The sequence below is a fragment of the Hesperophylax consimilis genome, chromosome 15, assembly GCF_061612785.1.
Source record: "Hesperophylax consimilis isolate HC1 chromosome 15, BYU_Hcon_1.0, whole genome shotgun sequence".
In the NCBI taxonomy this organism is placed as follows: Eukaryota; Metazoa; Arthropoda; class Insecta; order Trichoptera; family Limnephilidae; genus Hesperophylax; species Hesperophylax consimilis.
Genome location: NC_142850.1, coordinates 23,089,282 through 23,105,914, shown reverse-complemented (window position 1 = coordinate 23,105,914; position 16,633 = coordinate 23,089,282). Strand labels below are relative to the sequence as shown.

The 16,633-nt window shown below is 36.7% G+C and overlaps 1 protein-coding gene across 1 annotated transcript in view; it reads left to right on the top strand.

The window, feature by feature from the left end:
- Window positions 1-16,633, top strand: part of mas (trypsin-like serine protease domain-containing protein masquerade) — a 45,595-nt gene that overhangs the window by 9,012 nt on the left and 19,950 nt on the right. Inside the window, exons 2-3 of the mRNA XM_089640592.1 lie at window positions 13,134-13,283; window positions 14,050-14,199. Coding sequence (XP_089496718.1) covers window positions 13,134-13,283; window positions 14,050-14,199 — 300 coding nt within the window. The remainder of the gene's footprint in view (window positions 1-13,133; window positions 13,284-14,049; window positions 14,200-16,633) is intronic.

The following is a 16,633-nucleotide window of genomic DNA, read 5'->3' as shown; positions in this document are numbered from 1 at the left end:
ATATTTTAAATTTTACACAAGCGTTTATCAGTTTGTAAAATTTAAAACACGTTTAATTAGTAAGTAGGCGATTTCTATCGTTAGATACAACTTACCACTAAGTGTTACATTACTTATTCTTCCTTTGCTAACTCTCAAATTGTCAAAATATCTTCTGTAACAATAAGCTCTTTTTAAAATATTTTCCTTTGTTTACGTACCTACTCGTATTTGTATTTTTTTATTTATTTATTTTTTAATTATGTTCTTCTTGATGACAACTTCAATAAAAACACTCGTTGGTTTTGTAAAACTTCTGAGTGTTTGAGTTCGTTGGCTATCAAGTCCCTTGAATGCAATGGTTGGTTATGTTTTTTTTACCTTTTCGGGTGCTCAAATTTATGTTTTTTATTAATTGAGTAGCAACATTTACTTATGTCTAATTTACAAATCAAGTACCAGAAAATATAGGATGGTATATGAAAGCAAAGACAAATGACATAGATAATCATAAGAAAATAGAATAAGTGATATTTTGTTGTGATATATTTTTTAAAATATTTTTTACAACTCTTGAAAAGAATGTGACCTTATTGGGGTACCCTGTTCTAAGGTCACATTTTACATTTATTTGTCTGGATTATAAATTTATTAAATATATTGACCAAAATTAAAGTCAACTTTAATTTTGGTCATGCTAATTTTTTTAAGATATTATGATTTTGGTAAGTGTGTCAAAATGTAACAAGGCGTGAATTATAAAGCGAAATAATAAAAGAAAAACATAACATTATATAAGAAAAATATATAGTGGAAAAAAATAACCTTAATCTTTGTTAGGTTGCAAAATTTTATTTATACTCTTCTTTCCCGTGTACATAATCCATATCTTAATACTTATTTTGAAGTCGGTTATTTTTTTAAAGGTTTTTACTGCAAGACGGAGGATATTAAATAGTTTTATAGAGAAATCTTTCTTGTAAGTAAGTCGTTTTAGTTGTAGGTTGGTGAAATGTATGTTGTAATGAGGATCTTGTGAATCGACTCGAGTTGATGATGGAGTGTGTGTGTCAAGTCCTGGTTTTTTTTAATGCATCAATTAAAATATCTTTTGAATATAATTGTTTCAGAGATATTAAATTCATGGTATTAAAAACATAGTCTGTAGGGGTTCTGATATGAACTCAAAATTTAAATTTCAAAATTGCCTTTTGTGCTAGGAGGACTGGTTTTATAATGGAATCGCATGAACTTCGTCAAGTTTGGTCAAGTCGATACCTCGCTAAGAATAACAATAATTAGTATATTTTTGCGGTTCTTTAGTTAGAGGGAAAAATCATTTAGACTCATACCAATACAAAAAAAATCTTGTGACTTGAGTTATTTTTAACATTAGCTCCACACAGGAGGCCCTAAGGAAAATAATTTCCCTCAGGGCCTATGTCATCTTTGGGGATGATGTGAGAAGGGATTTTTTAAGGAAAGGAAGGAGAGAAAGAAGATGAAGATCTGGGAAGGAAATAGGAATGAGGGGTAGGTAGGAATCTGGGGGTCAATGTGGCCAGGAGTGACGTATGAATCTAACCCTCCCACTGCGATGCAAGACGATGGGTCGAGAGATTCTGGCTGGAGAGACCAAAGGGTAAATCTAAAGGCAGTAAATCTCATGCCACGCAGTAGGTGGGTAAACGTATCCGCCGCCAAGACCAATACAAACCTCAACCCATAAACCCGGGTACCCATGGTAAGTCACCAAACATTCGCTACGTTTGGTGACTTAGGGCACTTTGGGTGACCTATGTCATTTTGGTTTTCCAAAAAATGGTTCCCGGGGCGGCGGAACCCACAACACCTCCCAAATTGACCAGTCTACGCTTTCTGGACAATGGTGAATAATATCCAGAATTACTTGAGTGTTGATTGAAGAAGAGAAGTTAATATATTATTAGTTGAAAGTCTTTTTTTTAATATTAATTCCACACAGGAGGCCCTGAAGAAAATAATCTCCCTCAGGGCCTGTGTCATCTCTGGGGATGCTGTGTGGAGGGTCTTTTTGTGGAGAGGAAGGAGTGAACATGGAAGAGTGAAGGAGTGAACACTTAAGAACGAATCGTAGAAGCGACCCGTTCTCATGTGACAAATGTCAACTGTGTACAAATGTTGGGCGCGCGTTTGGCGTGTATCCCGACTACGCACCGGTGCCGAAGGGATCAATGACGCTAGTTCCTCAGAGCATCTTTCATTGTAATACCGATAGAACAAGGACAGCATACATACCTGACGCCCGTGCTCTAAAGATTGCAGTCCGTCTGTTAAGATTGGGTAATCTATCAAACGGACCGCCCGTTTTTGCACAGAGTCAAGGGTTTTTTTCAGGTATTTAGGGGCTCCGGACCAGAGATGGCTGCCAAATTCGACTGTAGGGCGCACTTGCGATTTGTACAGGGTCAGCAGTTGTGTACTATTAAAGTATCTGCGGGCCCTGTACAGTACGCCCAGCTTCTGAGAGGCCAACTTTACTCTGGCTTCGATGGAGCCCCCGTACCTGAGCTGGTCACTTATAGTTACACCTAGCATATCAATGGAAGGCCTGTTCGGAAGATTGCTTCCGTTGAAGGAGACTAGATTATCATTTGGATCCCTTCTAGTCTACGGACCCCTTCCATATTGAAAGGGATGAGTTGTAATAAAGGTGTATTACTGTGTCTTTCTGACCATCTCTGTAATACCATTAGTAAATTTTTCATTCGTTAAATGCTTGATATAAGTCTAAAGTAACACATAATTTGTGACGATGATGATTTTATCAAAATACTTGAAAGTTTTTACATTAAAGTATCGACTTTTGTATATTTTGGTTCTCTGACTGACCGTCAATATAATGTTGATATCGCCCACACTTATACTAAGATATCATCTGCAAAACAGCTATTTTACCAGAGAGCTTTTGAATTAAGACTACAATACTACAGGTACTCAACACTCAACAAATATGTACTATAGAGATTCCTTTCAAAATAATCTGTCTATAATTTTTCTGTCTGTTCATTTCGTTGTGACCTTCTGGTTGTGCCTGGAAGTTCCCATTTCAGTTTCTTAGCAACTTTCAAAGTATCTGCGGTCTTCCGATGGTCATTTGTGGCACATAAAAATCTGGAGCAACGTGCGAACTTTCTTTACGTATACAGACGTCTGGCTGCATACGGCGCGAAGCGTACACCGTACGTTTTACTTCTGCAGCATCACTGACATCCGACACGGTCCCGCAGTTTATTGACCTACATCGTTACGCAAGAGTCTGCCGCCGAAGGGCATCAAATCAGCGTTGTCATTCATGTTGCCTTCAGAAATCATATATCACGATTGTCGCAATATACTTTATTGTAGTTGGTGTTCACGGCCAATATTATTGTCATGTCTGCCGCTCGAGGGCATCAAACATTACGTTTTAGATTCTCACGGCTAGTATTATTATCCATTTTACTATTTGTGTATGATAGTCTGTAATAAGCTAGTCTGTAGTCTGCCGCTTGAGGGTATCAAAGTCTGCGCTGTCGTTCATGAATCTTCGAGAGAGCATAGATTACGCCAGTGTATGTAGCATGGTCGATCGATAAAGGATTTATAACATTCGCTGTTCTCGAGCTCGACTGCAGATGGTTAAAGTAAAAAAAAAACAACAGTTCACGTTGAATAACGTGAGAACACCTAATCATGCTCGGAAACGTTGACAAACTACCGAGATTATCGATAAAACCTTGATCGACCGTGTTAGATAATCAGGAGTGTATGTATCTGTCACTAATGCTTTTTGTGTTGGATTTGATGAAAGATTCTCATGACCAAAATACTTTTTGCATTGAGTAACTTTTGGAAAAATTAAGAAGGTTTAAGAGAACACTTAACGTTTCTTTGTTTAGTATCGGGGTTTGTGGGTATTTCCAGAAGCCGCCGCTGTAGTTTACGCTAAAAATGTTTTCTGCTTTATAGTTGAGGTTTTATCCTGTCACTATATCACTTTGTTTGTTGAATCTGTTATGCTCTACATCTATAAAAAAAATCTATTTTGATCATATTTAAATTGTTTAAAACTATTTATATTGTTTAAAGTGGGTTTATTTACTAAACTTAGTAGCGCAGAAGCGTGAAAAATCAAGGATTGTCTAAATTCTCGACAAATCAGTTCCAGTTTTGAAAATGGCCACTAACCTAACTAACTAACTAATTTTCTGTCAAAAATATTAAATTATAGATATGAATATTTATTTAAACATGGAAAATTGGATCAGGAGTCTGGAGAATTCATACAAGCGATAAACTATCTATACTATACTCCAATTTTGAAAACGATCACACTTAAGAAGAGTTTCTTGAACCGATGTTACAGATAGACAGAGTTATTACCGAAATTAGTATTTTTAATGAGTTAGACTTGCACTATCGAAAATACTGAAAATCGGAACATTTGATGAGTCAAAATTAGTTGTGACAGAAGATGCCGTCCTTAAATAGCATTACCATCAGGAACATTTATTTATTTATTTATAGAGTGGAGACAGTTTACATATAGTTCCTGTGAGCACTTAGGCCATAGGCCCATTGTGCTATCTCCCATTTGACCTCATTCCTTTAACAGTCACCCGGTCTCATTAATAAAGTTCACCAGGGTTGTCATTGGATATGTGGCTATCTTCTGGTTCCACAATGGGTCTTCCCAGGTCTCACCATCAGGAATTCCCTTTCGTGTAATGAATAAAAGATTGTAGGTACTGGGCGATGTAATATTAACATACAGTAAGAAAACTGTGTTCCAGCTGAGTTCAGTGTCAAATTATTCTGTACAGACGTTGGTCAAAATGTTGTCGCACATTACACAAGCCATGGGAGTTAATGTTCACCTTGCCAAAACACTGCAAGGAAATGTGCAATGTGTGAATTGGCAATGACCCTCTGACCCACATACTGGAATGACAATAAATACATTATATTACGGGGTTAGATTATGTGAAATTGTGTTATCTATTCAAAAGAATCTTCAGCCGAGCTATAAGCAGTTATAAATTTCGTTGGTTCGCAGGTTATCCATAGCAAACAACCATCTGGAGCCAACGAGACTACAGCATCCGTTATTGGGATATTTTGTAAGGCTGAAGGTTACGGGGAGAAGAAAGAGGTGGGAAGTGGAAGATTAGGAAGTACCTGGCTCTTCAAATTTGGTCACCAAACACGGCTTATTCCATTTCAAGCAAAAAAGCATTCCAATCGGCATTGAAAATTCTCAAAAAAGCATTTCGGATATTGAGAGTCAATTACTTACCTAACTAATTAATTGTGAAACAACACAAATTAATCAAATAACATTTACTTGCGCATGCCCGGACTCGAATCAGGAATCAGGAGCCAGGAGAAACAAGGGAGATGGTTCATAAACCATTATTAGTATGAAACCGAGCGCAGAAAAGTGTGGCCAATATCATTCCCTTGGCTGTTGGCTAGTTTATTGTTTTGACAAATTTTAGTGTACTATTCCGTCTCCAATTACTTTCTAGCATTTTTCCCATCCATGCGGGACGTTAGCACCAGTCTGAATGTAATGAAATATATACACTGACTCTCCCCTGTGGAAAACTTGCGTAGTGCACAAATGAACGGTCAAAGAGATGCAGGCCGGTGCACGTGCAATGAATCTTCGTTTGTCGAAGATCGTGTGTTGAATACTGTTAAGAATTGTTTCATACTGGGACTTTCTCCGTACTGACGATCACTAAAGTGAAAACCATTTCACCAATACTGTAGTGACGACGAATCTAAATTAAAATTAATTAATGATTAATTGCAAAGAATTGAAAGTTTATTGACACATTTTAGGCAGTTTTTTTCACTCGGCGCGGTGCGGGTTAATTACACACCGCACGTCGATATTGAATTTATTAGACGTTCGAAAATATCTTCGTTCGAATAATGCCAAATATCCACCGGTTATAATGAGAAATAATAATATAAGGTGACCGGATAACTCTTCAAAACCCCAACATTTACAATTCAACACACCTTTTAAAAGTGATATAAAGTTATGAAAAGTGATGAAACAAACAGTAGGTTAAATAGGTTTCGTAGGTATAGATTAGTTTTTTTTCCATCGCTTTTAATCGTATATCATCATCATTATATCACATTTTAAAGATTTTTTATCTTTTTTTTTTAATTTGCAACTACACAAGAGTCCCACTTGCTCCCAACCTTCTGGAGCCAGTGAGACTGTGGCATCCCCGATTTTGGTATGTTGTTGGGCTGAAGGTAGTGGGCTGAGAAGGAGATGGGGAGGAGTAAGGTAGGGAAGTACCTGGCTATTCAGATCTGGTCACCAAACACGGCCAAAGCCATTTCAAGCAACATTTAAATTCTGAATGGAGGTCTTACACCAGGGCGTTACTGAGAGTATCTTAAACTGTGGAACGTGCTGCAAATATACTATGTATTTTCTTTAACGAGTAATTTGTGAAATATCACAAATTAATCAAATAAAATTTACTTGCGCATACCAGGGTTTGAACCCGCGACCTCCAGCTTGCCAGTAAAGAGCCTTACCCCTCAAACATGGAGGTCGAAGGTGTGTTGAATTGTCATTGTGTTGAGTTACCATGGAACCGAAATATTAATGTACTTACCCAATTTTACCAATGAACCGATTGGACCCAGTGCCTAGGGTTAAGGAGTTTTAGGGTTAGGAATGCAAAATTTCACTTAAAAAACTGAGATTTGCGTTTGTATTCGAGATGCAATGGAAAGTGAATTCTCTGGATACCGAAAAACCGGCATATGCCTTGTAATACCCGATTTTGGTAAAAGTTTGTGAAGATATATCTGTAGCGGTACGCCACTACTCGAGTCGGATGGTGTCAAGTACTACTTAGTACACAGTGCCAAGCGCTAAGGTACCTAGGCCGTCATAGAATATACTGGAAATTTCGGCCGTTGCTCAGCGTTACGGGTGGCAATGTTTGTAGCCACAGCAACTAGAATGTTCGGGAACGTTCTGAGGTGCAACATGAATCGTATTGGCACCTTATATAAGCGACAGCGGGAAGGTACTCAGTGAGTATACTACGCGCTACGTTTTAACGCTCTAATCAAAATAACTTACTCCTTTCGCGCCGCGATTAATTAAATAATCCTTGCTGTAATAAATCTATTAATCTAAGTATTAATTGTTATTACATACCCAGAGACGTGAACGGTGTCTGCCAATCCGACATCTGGACTATAAATATGTTAAAAAAAACTTCAATTAGCCAGCCGCAAATATAGGTATATATATTTAATAAAGATGTGTGCTTTGTGCTAACCTAACCTAACTTGTTGCAAAAAACCCGAAGTGATAATTTTATTTCACGTAAAACGGCTTTCTACAAAAAGTTTTTATTTTTTCATTTTTGTTAATTGAGTTTGTTCCCATTAGTATTTCTTTGAAATCATCAAATGACCTTTTTTAACAAGGAAAAAAAATAATTCTAATTCCTACTAACTCTGCTAATACGCGCTAATCACATACGGTTGTACGCACAGATAAAAGTAACAAGCGAGATAGGACATTTCTTATTAGTATTAAAACGCGCGCACAAGTGTCGCTAACATCTTCACACATACTACTACAAATATCATCTACGCACAGCGGCGTCCTGAGTTTTTTCTACCTGCACACCAAACGTATCACTTTCAATGCAAAGCTGCTTTGATAATAGTACAGTTGAACGTATGCTTCCATGACATCTCCCTTTGTTTCTATTATCTGCATTAGACAAGTATATATAGTATAAATATTGATTTGCAGAAATAGTGAAAATTATTACCCTACGTGTGAAATTATATTTTCTGGTTCACGTTCCGGATACTGCCAACCTTACGAAAGTTTTTGTTCATTTACGACAGGTGACTCCCAAATCAATAGGCCATTGATTCTTTCTTGTCCCAGGAAATCCGCAACCCAAAAAAAAGTGTAGGTAGGTACCTACTACTGGGGAGATTTAAACTATAATATGGAGGTACTATGTACGCCAAGTATGACAAACTCCAGGTGAGACTCTTTCTTTTATCTTTAGGTTTTTTTAATTTTGTTTTACATTAAACACACACAGGAGGCACTAGGGCAAATAATTTTCCTCGGGGCCAATGTCATCTGGGATTAAAGATAGGAAGGAGAGGATGTTCTGGGAAGGTAAAAGGTATGATGTTTGGGTAGGAATCTAGAGATAAGTGTGTCATGAGAGACCAACTGGAGAGGTCGAAGGGTCTCCCCAAACTAGCTTCTACTGATTGGGGTATTATTTGATTCTTTCTTCTCCCAGGAAATCAGCTTTGCCCAAATAAACCATATTAATATTCCATTTTACGGAATAACTGTTGAAGGTTATATACATAAATTAAATAAAATAAATTTCCATGCGCCAATTCGATATAGCAGACAAAATACCCTTTTCTACATTGATAGATGCAATACCAATTCCAACCAAAATGAATTTATGCAAAGGACGTGTAACCACTATAATAATAAATTTGCAAATATAGACACTCGTGCTGACATATTCACTGCTAGTTACTATCACTACAGAATTTCATTGTATCACATTCTAACTCATATTAACGACTGTTAAATTGATTGTACCTAATATTTTAATATTACTTGCGTGGCAACTTTTCCTTATCCCTCTCCTCCCCTTTCCCGTTCCAACCCAAGTCTATTTAAGTATAGTTATAATCACTTTTATTTATTGCTGTTTATGGTAGGCATATTATAGGTTTATCGTTTACAGGTTAGTTTTATGTTTCTGAATATATATCTGTGAACATTAATAATTGGTCTGTTTTTTTGTTATCCTCTTATGTATATTGTATTACTAAGACTGTTTATGTTCCTCAAATAAATAAAATAAAATAAAAATAAAATACATCGATGAACCTAATATCTCATCCTCATTGAAGATGAATATAATATTAATAAATCTAAACCAAACATGAAACAGAACAAGACACAGAAAATAAAAAGGTAATGGTCACTAATTTTAATCGAAATCTCAACATCTGTCTTACCTTCAAACGTTATTCCAATAAATTGACTATTCATTTTAGAGTAGAAAAGTATATAGGTCTCCCAAATAACTGTCTAGGTTACAAATATATTCGGATAGAACTTTGTAATCATTTGAAGATATCAGCCCACAAAAAAGGGAATTAATTTAGAATGTTAATTATTTTTAAATTGAGATATGGATCGAAAAACATTTTGGAAAATAATTTGAATAGCTTAGTGATTAGAGTATTGTCCCAGTCCGGTATTTATCCACAGTTGCGACCGTAAACCTTCTATGTCTTATTCTGTTTCATGTTTCATTTAGATTTTTTAATATTATAAATACTCTTCTTCAATAATTACAAATAATTCATAGTATAAAGTTAGTGATGCACAGACTAGCGTCACAGCTAAGGTGATTCATCCGGCGTGCGGGTAGTATAATATATGTACTATTGGAGAGAAGATAAAATACGTGGAGAAATTTACTTCAAGTGTGACAAACTCCTGACGTGGTTTATATCTGTTACTCATTGGAATAATGTTTGATTCTTTCTTATCCCAGGAAATCCGCCTAGCCCAAATACATAAACCTCATTAATCGTAACAAGTGCTTCTTAGGTTAGCCATACCGAGTAAGCTATAGATTTATCAACTTTGAGAGATTACAAAAGTTGATATCGAGATCTTCAACAAATATGACAAACTCCAGGTGTGGCTTTGTCTGTTGTCTTTACCCATAGGTATATTAAGTGATGTGTTAAACAATGATTCATGTTTTCTTTTAATAATGAAGGGGAAAGTGACATACCAAAGTATGATACACGTTTAATACCAGTCGAACGTTGGTCTAACTACTTTCTGTGCTGTATCCTGAATACTAAATGATAATCATTCATCCGGTATTGAGCGAATATTTAATATAAAATTATAGATGTGTTATCCTCGTAGATGATAGAAGCAAAGGGAGATATGGTATGGAAACGACTGTCACAAAGCTACGACCAAACTGCACTGACTATCAAAGCGGCAGAGCCAATGAAAGTGATGATTTGATGTGTAGATAGAAACAAAGATGCGGCGGCATTGTCGTACGTAGATGCGATTTAGGGTAGAATGGATGAACAACAGAATAAAGTATAGCACAAGAAGTGCCTTATGGGCGTCTTTCGTGATCAAAATATTTACCTAATCGAGGCTTAAGTTTCCAATGCAAAACTGTGTTCTTGGGGTGAAAATCTACGATGTCAGACGAGTGTAAGTGCTATTGTGCTAAATAGAGCTTTTGTTTCCATTCCAATTTGCATGAAAGGCACTTCTAATGTTATTATTAATTCAATCGCGTGGACGATGTTGCCAGGTTGTGTGCAGGTTCTTACTAATAGCGATTTATAGCCCATTTTCCGTGTTTCTATTTTCTTAAGTCCTAAATATAATTAAAATAAGAAAACCATTTGAAGAATAGATGTTAAAGTTAAAGATCTGTTATCTGGCATAGATGTCCTGCCCGTCCACTTGTTTTTAAGGGCGACATTTGTTTCTCCTTCAAAAACAGATCGTATTTGACTTCAACAATGTTTTTAACTAGTTTAAAATAACACAAAACCATAAAAACTGAACTCAACCCCATTAAAAAGCCATTAAGAAGTCGGCGGATGATCAACGTGTTACATGGGATATTTATTGCGGAAGCTGCCGAAGACATCACCCCATAAAAGCGTATTTCTGCAATAAAAGTCCATTCACCCATATACCGCAGTAACATACAGCAAGTTACGAAGTATAAATGATGTTCTAGTATTTAAATCTGTTGTAAGCAGTTGCTAGTTACACGTGTGATACTAGTAGAAAGGTTTTTCTCGCAATTGCTTTTACGTTCGTATGCTCTTGTGTTATGCATCAACTTTTGTAAGGTAGGAAGTGACAGCCTCGGTTGTTGAGTGTTTACGATCCTTAACTACGAATCCAGACGTTGCGGGTTCAAACCCTGGCGTATGCAAGTACATTTTAATTGATAAAATTGTATTATATCACAATCCGTTTGTGGTAGATACGTTTAGAATCGTCCAAGTAAAAGACTACCATTCAGGATCGAAACGTTGCTTGAAATAGCTTTAGCAGTGTTTGGTTACCAAATATGATTAGCCAGGATCTTCCCAATTTTCCTCTTCTCTATTCCCCACGTGCATGCGACAGTCTAATTGGCTTTAGACGGTTCAGAGCAGCTGGGTCTGCTTTTTTATGGATAATGTTCGATTGGATTCTCATCGGGTACAATATTTATCTCCAAATAGTATAAAATAAAGTCGTTTTCCGCGTCTGCCTGTTTGTGCGCTTAGTTCTTTTAAACTACGAAACGGATTTTGATAGGATTTTTACTATCATTTAGATAATTTCTTCCGAAAGGTTTAAATATATAATACTTGCATATTATATTTATAGAAAGTGGAGAAAAGTTGATGTTTACTAGCTATACAAATAAAAATGTAAATGTTCGTTTGTTCAAAATCTTAAATTTCCGAGTTATTCACCGATTGATTTGAAATTTTATCAATGTTGCATTCGAATAGTTGTGTTTTTTATAAACCTATGTTATATGGATGTCACCTGTGACAGGTAAAAAAATGCTTTTTTTAAATACACCTCCATCCGTTGGAAGTAAAAGCAACTATCAATTTCTCTATCAATCTGCACAGACAGACTGAGCTGCAGCAACGGCGGGGTATAGCTAGTAAATCACACATCTGTTACTCGGAGGTAAACTAATTATCAATTATCGCATGTCCACATTTTAGGTATTTAAACTTTTTGGTATATTCCGCATCCGGATGTTCAATTCTACATAGTGGTATACTATGACAAGTCCATCATCAACGGAAAAGGAAATAAACCTCGGTACACTATGGTGTGTCCACTTTTGGTCTGGAGGTATAGAATCGCATGTCACAGTTACAAAGATTGGATGATTCTCCTTACATAAGTGCCAACAATAGTTCATAGTTTATTTCAAAATATTCCTGTCTCTGAAGCAGAAATAGGGAGTTTCCCACAGGAAGGCTACAGATATTGGATGCCCTATATTATACTAAATAATGATAATCCCATGACACATAATTTTTTTTAATAAAACATTCAAGACAAATTAGGTGCAGTGTGATGATAGTTTACCTCTGAGCCATATAACACCTACTAAAGAATGCAAACAATAAGGGTTTTCTTCTATGGACACAAACACAAAACTAATGGTGTTTCTTCCCTGTACAGAAACCCAAAATTAAGGGTTTACTTCTATGGACTCTAACATAAAACTAAAGGGGTTTCTTCTCCGCATACAAATACAAAATGAAGGGTTTACTTCTATGTATTCAAACACAAACTAAAGGGGTTTCTTCTCTGTACACAAACCCAAAACTACGGGTTTACTTCTGTGGACTCTAATACAAAACTAAAACTTCTTTTCTTGACACAAAGACAAAACTAAGATTTTTTTTCTAGACACAAACCAAAATGAGTTCCTTCTTTAGAAACAAACACAAAACTAAAGGGGTTCCTTCTTTGTACACAAACACAAAACAAAGGGTTTAATTCTATGGACACAAACACAAAATCAAAAGGTTTTTTTCCGTACACAAACAAAAAACTAAGGATTTAATTCTCCTGCTCCTCTGGATATAAATACAAAACTAAGGGTTTATATCACAAACACAAAGTAAATATTTAGTACCCAAACTAGCACTACGAGTAGGTGGATGCTAATGTTTAAAAAAATATTACTTTTTTGAACAATCGAAAATTAGGGAACAAACAATATTTGAACTGAGATTTTCCGAATAAAACTTTAATTGGAGAAGTTGTGATTATAAGGTTTATTTTCAAATTCATTTCCAAACCACACACAACTCTTAATGCAGCGTTTGTCATAAATTAGTACCATATTTTCCGGTACGTACCTTCTACCCCCTTAATTTTCGACTAAAACTCTTGAAAACGCAAACGACCTTAAAAAATACAGCTCGTCATATTTGCATAGACAGGTCTCCCAGACTCTAATAACAATAAAATTGAAGTTAACCATCTATTTGTATAGGTCTCCTGGACACCTTGGACTCCACGCTGGACTCAAAGGACTGCCCGGGCATGTGCGTGCACGCGCTGGCCACCCTCATCTGCTACGATGTCCTGGAAGACGTGCAGTGTCCCAACCCCAACATGAAGTGCTGCGTGGACTCTGCACCAGGTACCTAATCAATACGTTATAATAATATTCTACGGTCAGCAATATGTATTGCGCGCGCTGTAACTCCCTCTTCAGCAATTAAAAAAAATTAAAGTCCATGACCGACACCTGCGATTTGTCTGGTTTTTTAAGAGAATTACATACACCTGCGATCTGAGGTATATACTCTCGGTATAACCCTGCTGAACGGTGGTCATTTAAAATTGAAAAATTGTTGCTTTAAAAGGCATTAGTGATTTTTCATGACATTCGACTATTCAGAAATAGTCAGGTGCTTCCTCCTGAACCTTTCTCTTATCCATCGCCTTCTCTCCCCAATTTCTTCTCCTCATTTAGAGTAAAAAGGTGTATGACATTTTGATGACAGAGATGATTTTTTGTTCAAATAAAAAACATCAAAAAAATATCATCACACGTCGCCACTGGGTCAGACTAGCAGGTCACGTGATACGAACTCCGTCCCATTCCAGCAGCCCGTTCAGACGAGACAGAGCACGTATCACGTGATTCCTTGCGACGCGTGAGAAAGAGAAATGACATCTACATTTTTTACTACAAATATGTTCAGAGATCGCTTGATAAATACCTCCGAGTACTTGCTGATACACCCTGAATACGTGTACAAATATATTAAACCACATTCTGAATTCTTATTATCATGCACATTCCTGAAACCTCATAATAATATAATCTGTACACTCAGCATAATATATATCCCTAAACCAGAATACATTTGCAAGGATACTCATAACCCTTGTTGTTGCAGGCAACGAGACTAGCACCCGAAGGCCTTCCCCGCCCCCGTCCAAGCAGACGGAGCCACCCACCACCACCACCACGGAGGAGCCGCCAGCCCTCAGCAAGCCGTCCTCGGACAAGCCGCACCTCAACAAACAGAACAACAAGAAAGACAGTGGTAATGCATTGCATAGGCACTAGCATTTGCCAGTGCTAGCTTTTTTTACATTAACCTCAAACTAATATAGCCAGTATGTTGGCCACAAACTAAAACAACTAACAATTTAAAACACACTAGCGCTTTAACACAAACAACGCAAACACAACACACTAATTGGCAACCGTTCCTGACGCGTCCTATCCAAAACAATGGATTTCGCGACTCTCCACTTGAACGGGTTACATCTCTTAACCTTGCTTGTTAGTCTCAATTTTCGGAATACTTCCGAGTTGTGCTATATATTTCTTATTCTTTAAGTTGTCGTTAAGTTGGTTGATATTTACGTATAGAGTTAGCTGACGATTATTAAAAAAACATGGATTGAATCAGTATACATTTTAACATATTCAGATACAGAATCTGGCATTGGTGAAACATTCATATATCTCTAAAGGGAACTTGTTGCAATCTTAAAAATAATATAATGATTCTACAGCAACTACCGTCTCAAATTTTTAATGAACGTACTAATTTATTTCGGGTTATCCCGGATACCAGAAGATGGGATTCAAATTGTAAAATTCTCAAATCCGGCACACCAGTTCCACCAGATCTAGATTAATGGTATTTGATTCTCGTTTAATCTGCCACTTAGATTAAGATACGAACGGTCTGTGTCAGTAGTTCTCAAACTTATTGTGCCATGGTCCCCTTCTCATACCAAAAACCTGCCCACTAACTAACAAGTGAAATACCACAAATGTTTGTAAATAAAGCATAGAAAAGTAAATCCGTTAAAATGGAACCAACGGGGAGCAGACTCTTCCCCGTAGGGCCTTCGGGGAACCAAGGAGGAGTGAAGAGGAGAAGTGAGACCCTCTTCCCTCGTGGGACCTTTAGGGAATCAAAAAGGAGTGGAGAGAAAAGATGAGGCCACCTCCGTGAACTCTTCCCTTGTGGGGCTTTCACGGAACGAAAGGGGATTGGAGAGGAGAGATGAGACCTGGGAAGACACATTGTGGAACCAGAAGACGTAGCCACACATCCAATGACAACCCTGGTGAACTTTATAAAAGGGACCGGGTGACTGTTAAAAGGATGAGGTAAAATGAGAGATAGCACAATGGGCCTATGGCCTAAGTGCTCACGGGAACTGCATGTAACTGAGAACTGCATGCTCACGGGAACTCCGCTCTATAAATAAATAAAAAATAAGGTTTTTTCCTATAATACATCTATGTTTAAATGTGTTAAAACGGGCTTGACTGAGTATTGAACCTTCCTACCCTGGAACTGGAGTCGATAACTTTACCAACCGAGCCAAATGCCGATCGGGTAGGACCGATATTTATTTCATATATGAACTGCTGTAATGTCATCCGATTTCAGAGAAATGCGTTTATATCCACGTGTGTACGTGATTGCCAACAAACTTACCGAACTAAAATTACAGATAACAAAAAAATATACACATTTTATAAGACAACTGTTTTATAATAAACTGTTTTTTTTGTGTGAAAATAATTTATAAAACATGCACAAAATTTCATAACTTTTCTCAAATTGAGGTCGGAACCTTCGGTTTTCTTTATAGAGGTGCACATATTAATTCTTATGTAGTTAAGTTCTTGATTTGAATATAAATCGTGGTTCTTTCTCTTTCTTACACAGATGGTATTTCGTACTATGACAGTAAGGGAAACAACGATTTACGTGAAACCATGAGCACAATTGAACTAAGGGTTATTAGCGATTACCTGTCAAACCGAAAGCAAAGTGTGAAAATCAACAACTGCAATAGCAATCAATTACCAATTAGCTACGGCGTGCCTCAAGGAAGTGTTTTAGGTCCTACCCTGTTCTTAATATACATAAATGAATTATGTAATCTTCAAATAGATGCCAACATTGTAAGTTTCGCTGATGATACGATTCTCCTCTTCAAATCAAGCAATTGGAATGATGTATACATAAAATCTAACAGGGGCATAACTGTGGTTAAAAGATGGTTAAACAATAATACACTAACAATGAATGTGACCAAAACTAAATACATTGAATTTAGTATTAATCCTTCCTTAAGAAACCCAGAAAATCAAATTAAAATATGTGCTTGCAACCTGACAAATACGATAATATGTGATTGCCCTTATTTAGAACAGGTAACTAAAATTAAATACTTAAGTATTATTTTTGACAGCAATTTAAAGTGGAAACAACATATGACCACTACAGCAAACAAACTTAGAAAATTCATTTACTTTTTTAGACAAACTCGCAACTTTCTCAACCTAAGCCAGCTCAAAACAATCTACTATGCACTTTGTCAATCTTTAATAGAATATGGTATCATAGCATGGGGAGGAGCAAACGCTGCCGCCATTGATCCAATATCTAAAGCTCAGAAACTTATAATAAAGATTATCCTCAAACTACCAATCACAAGCAGTTC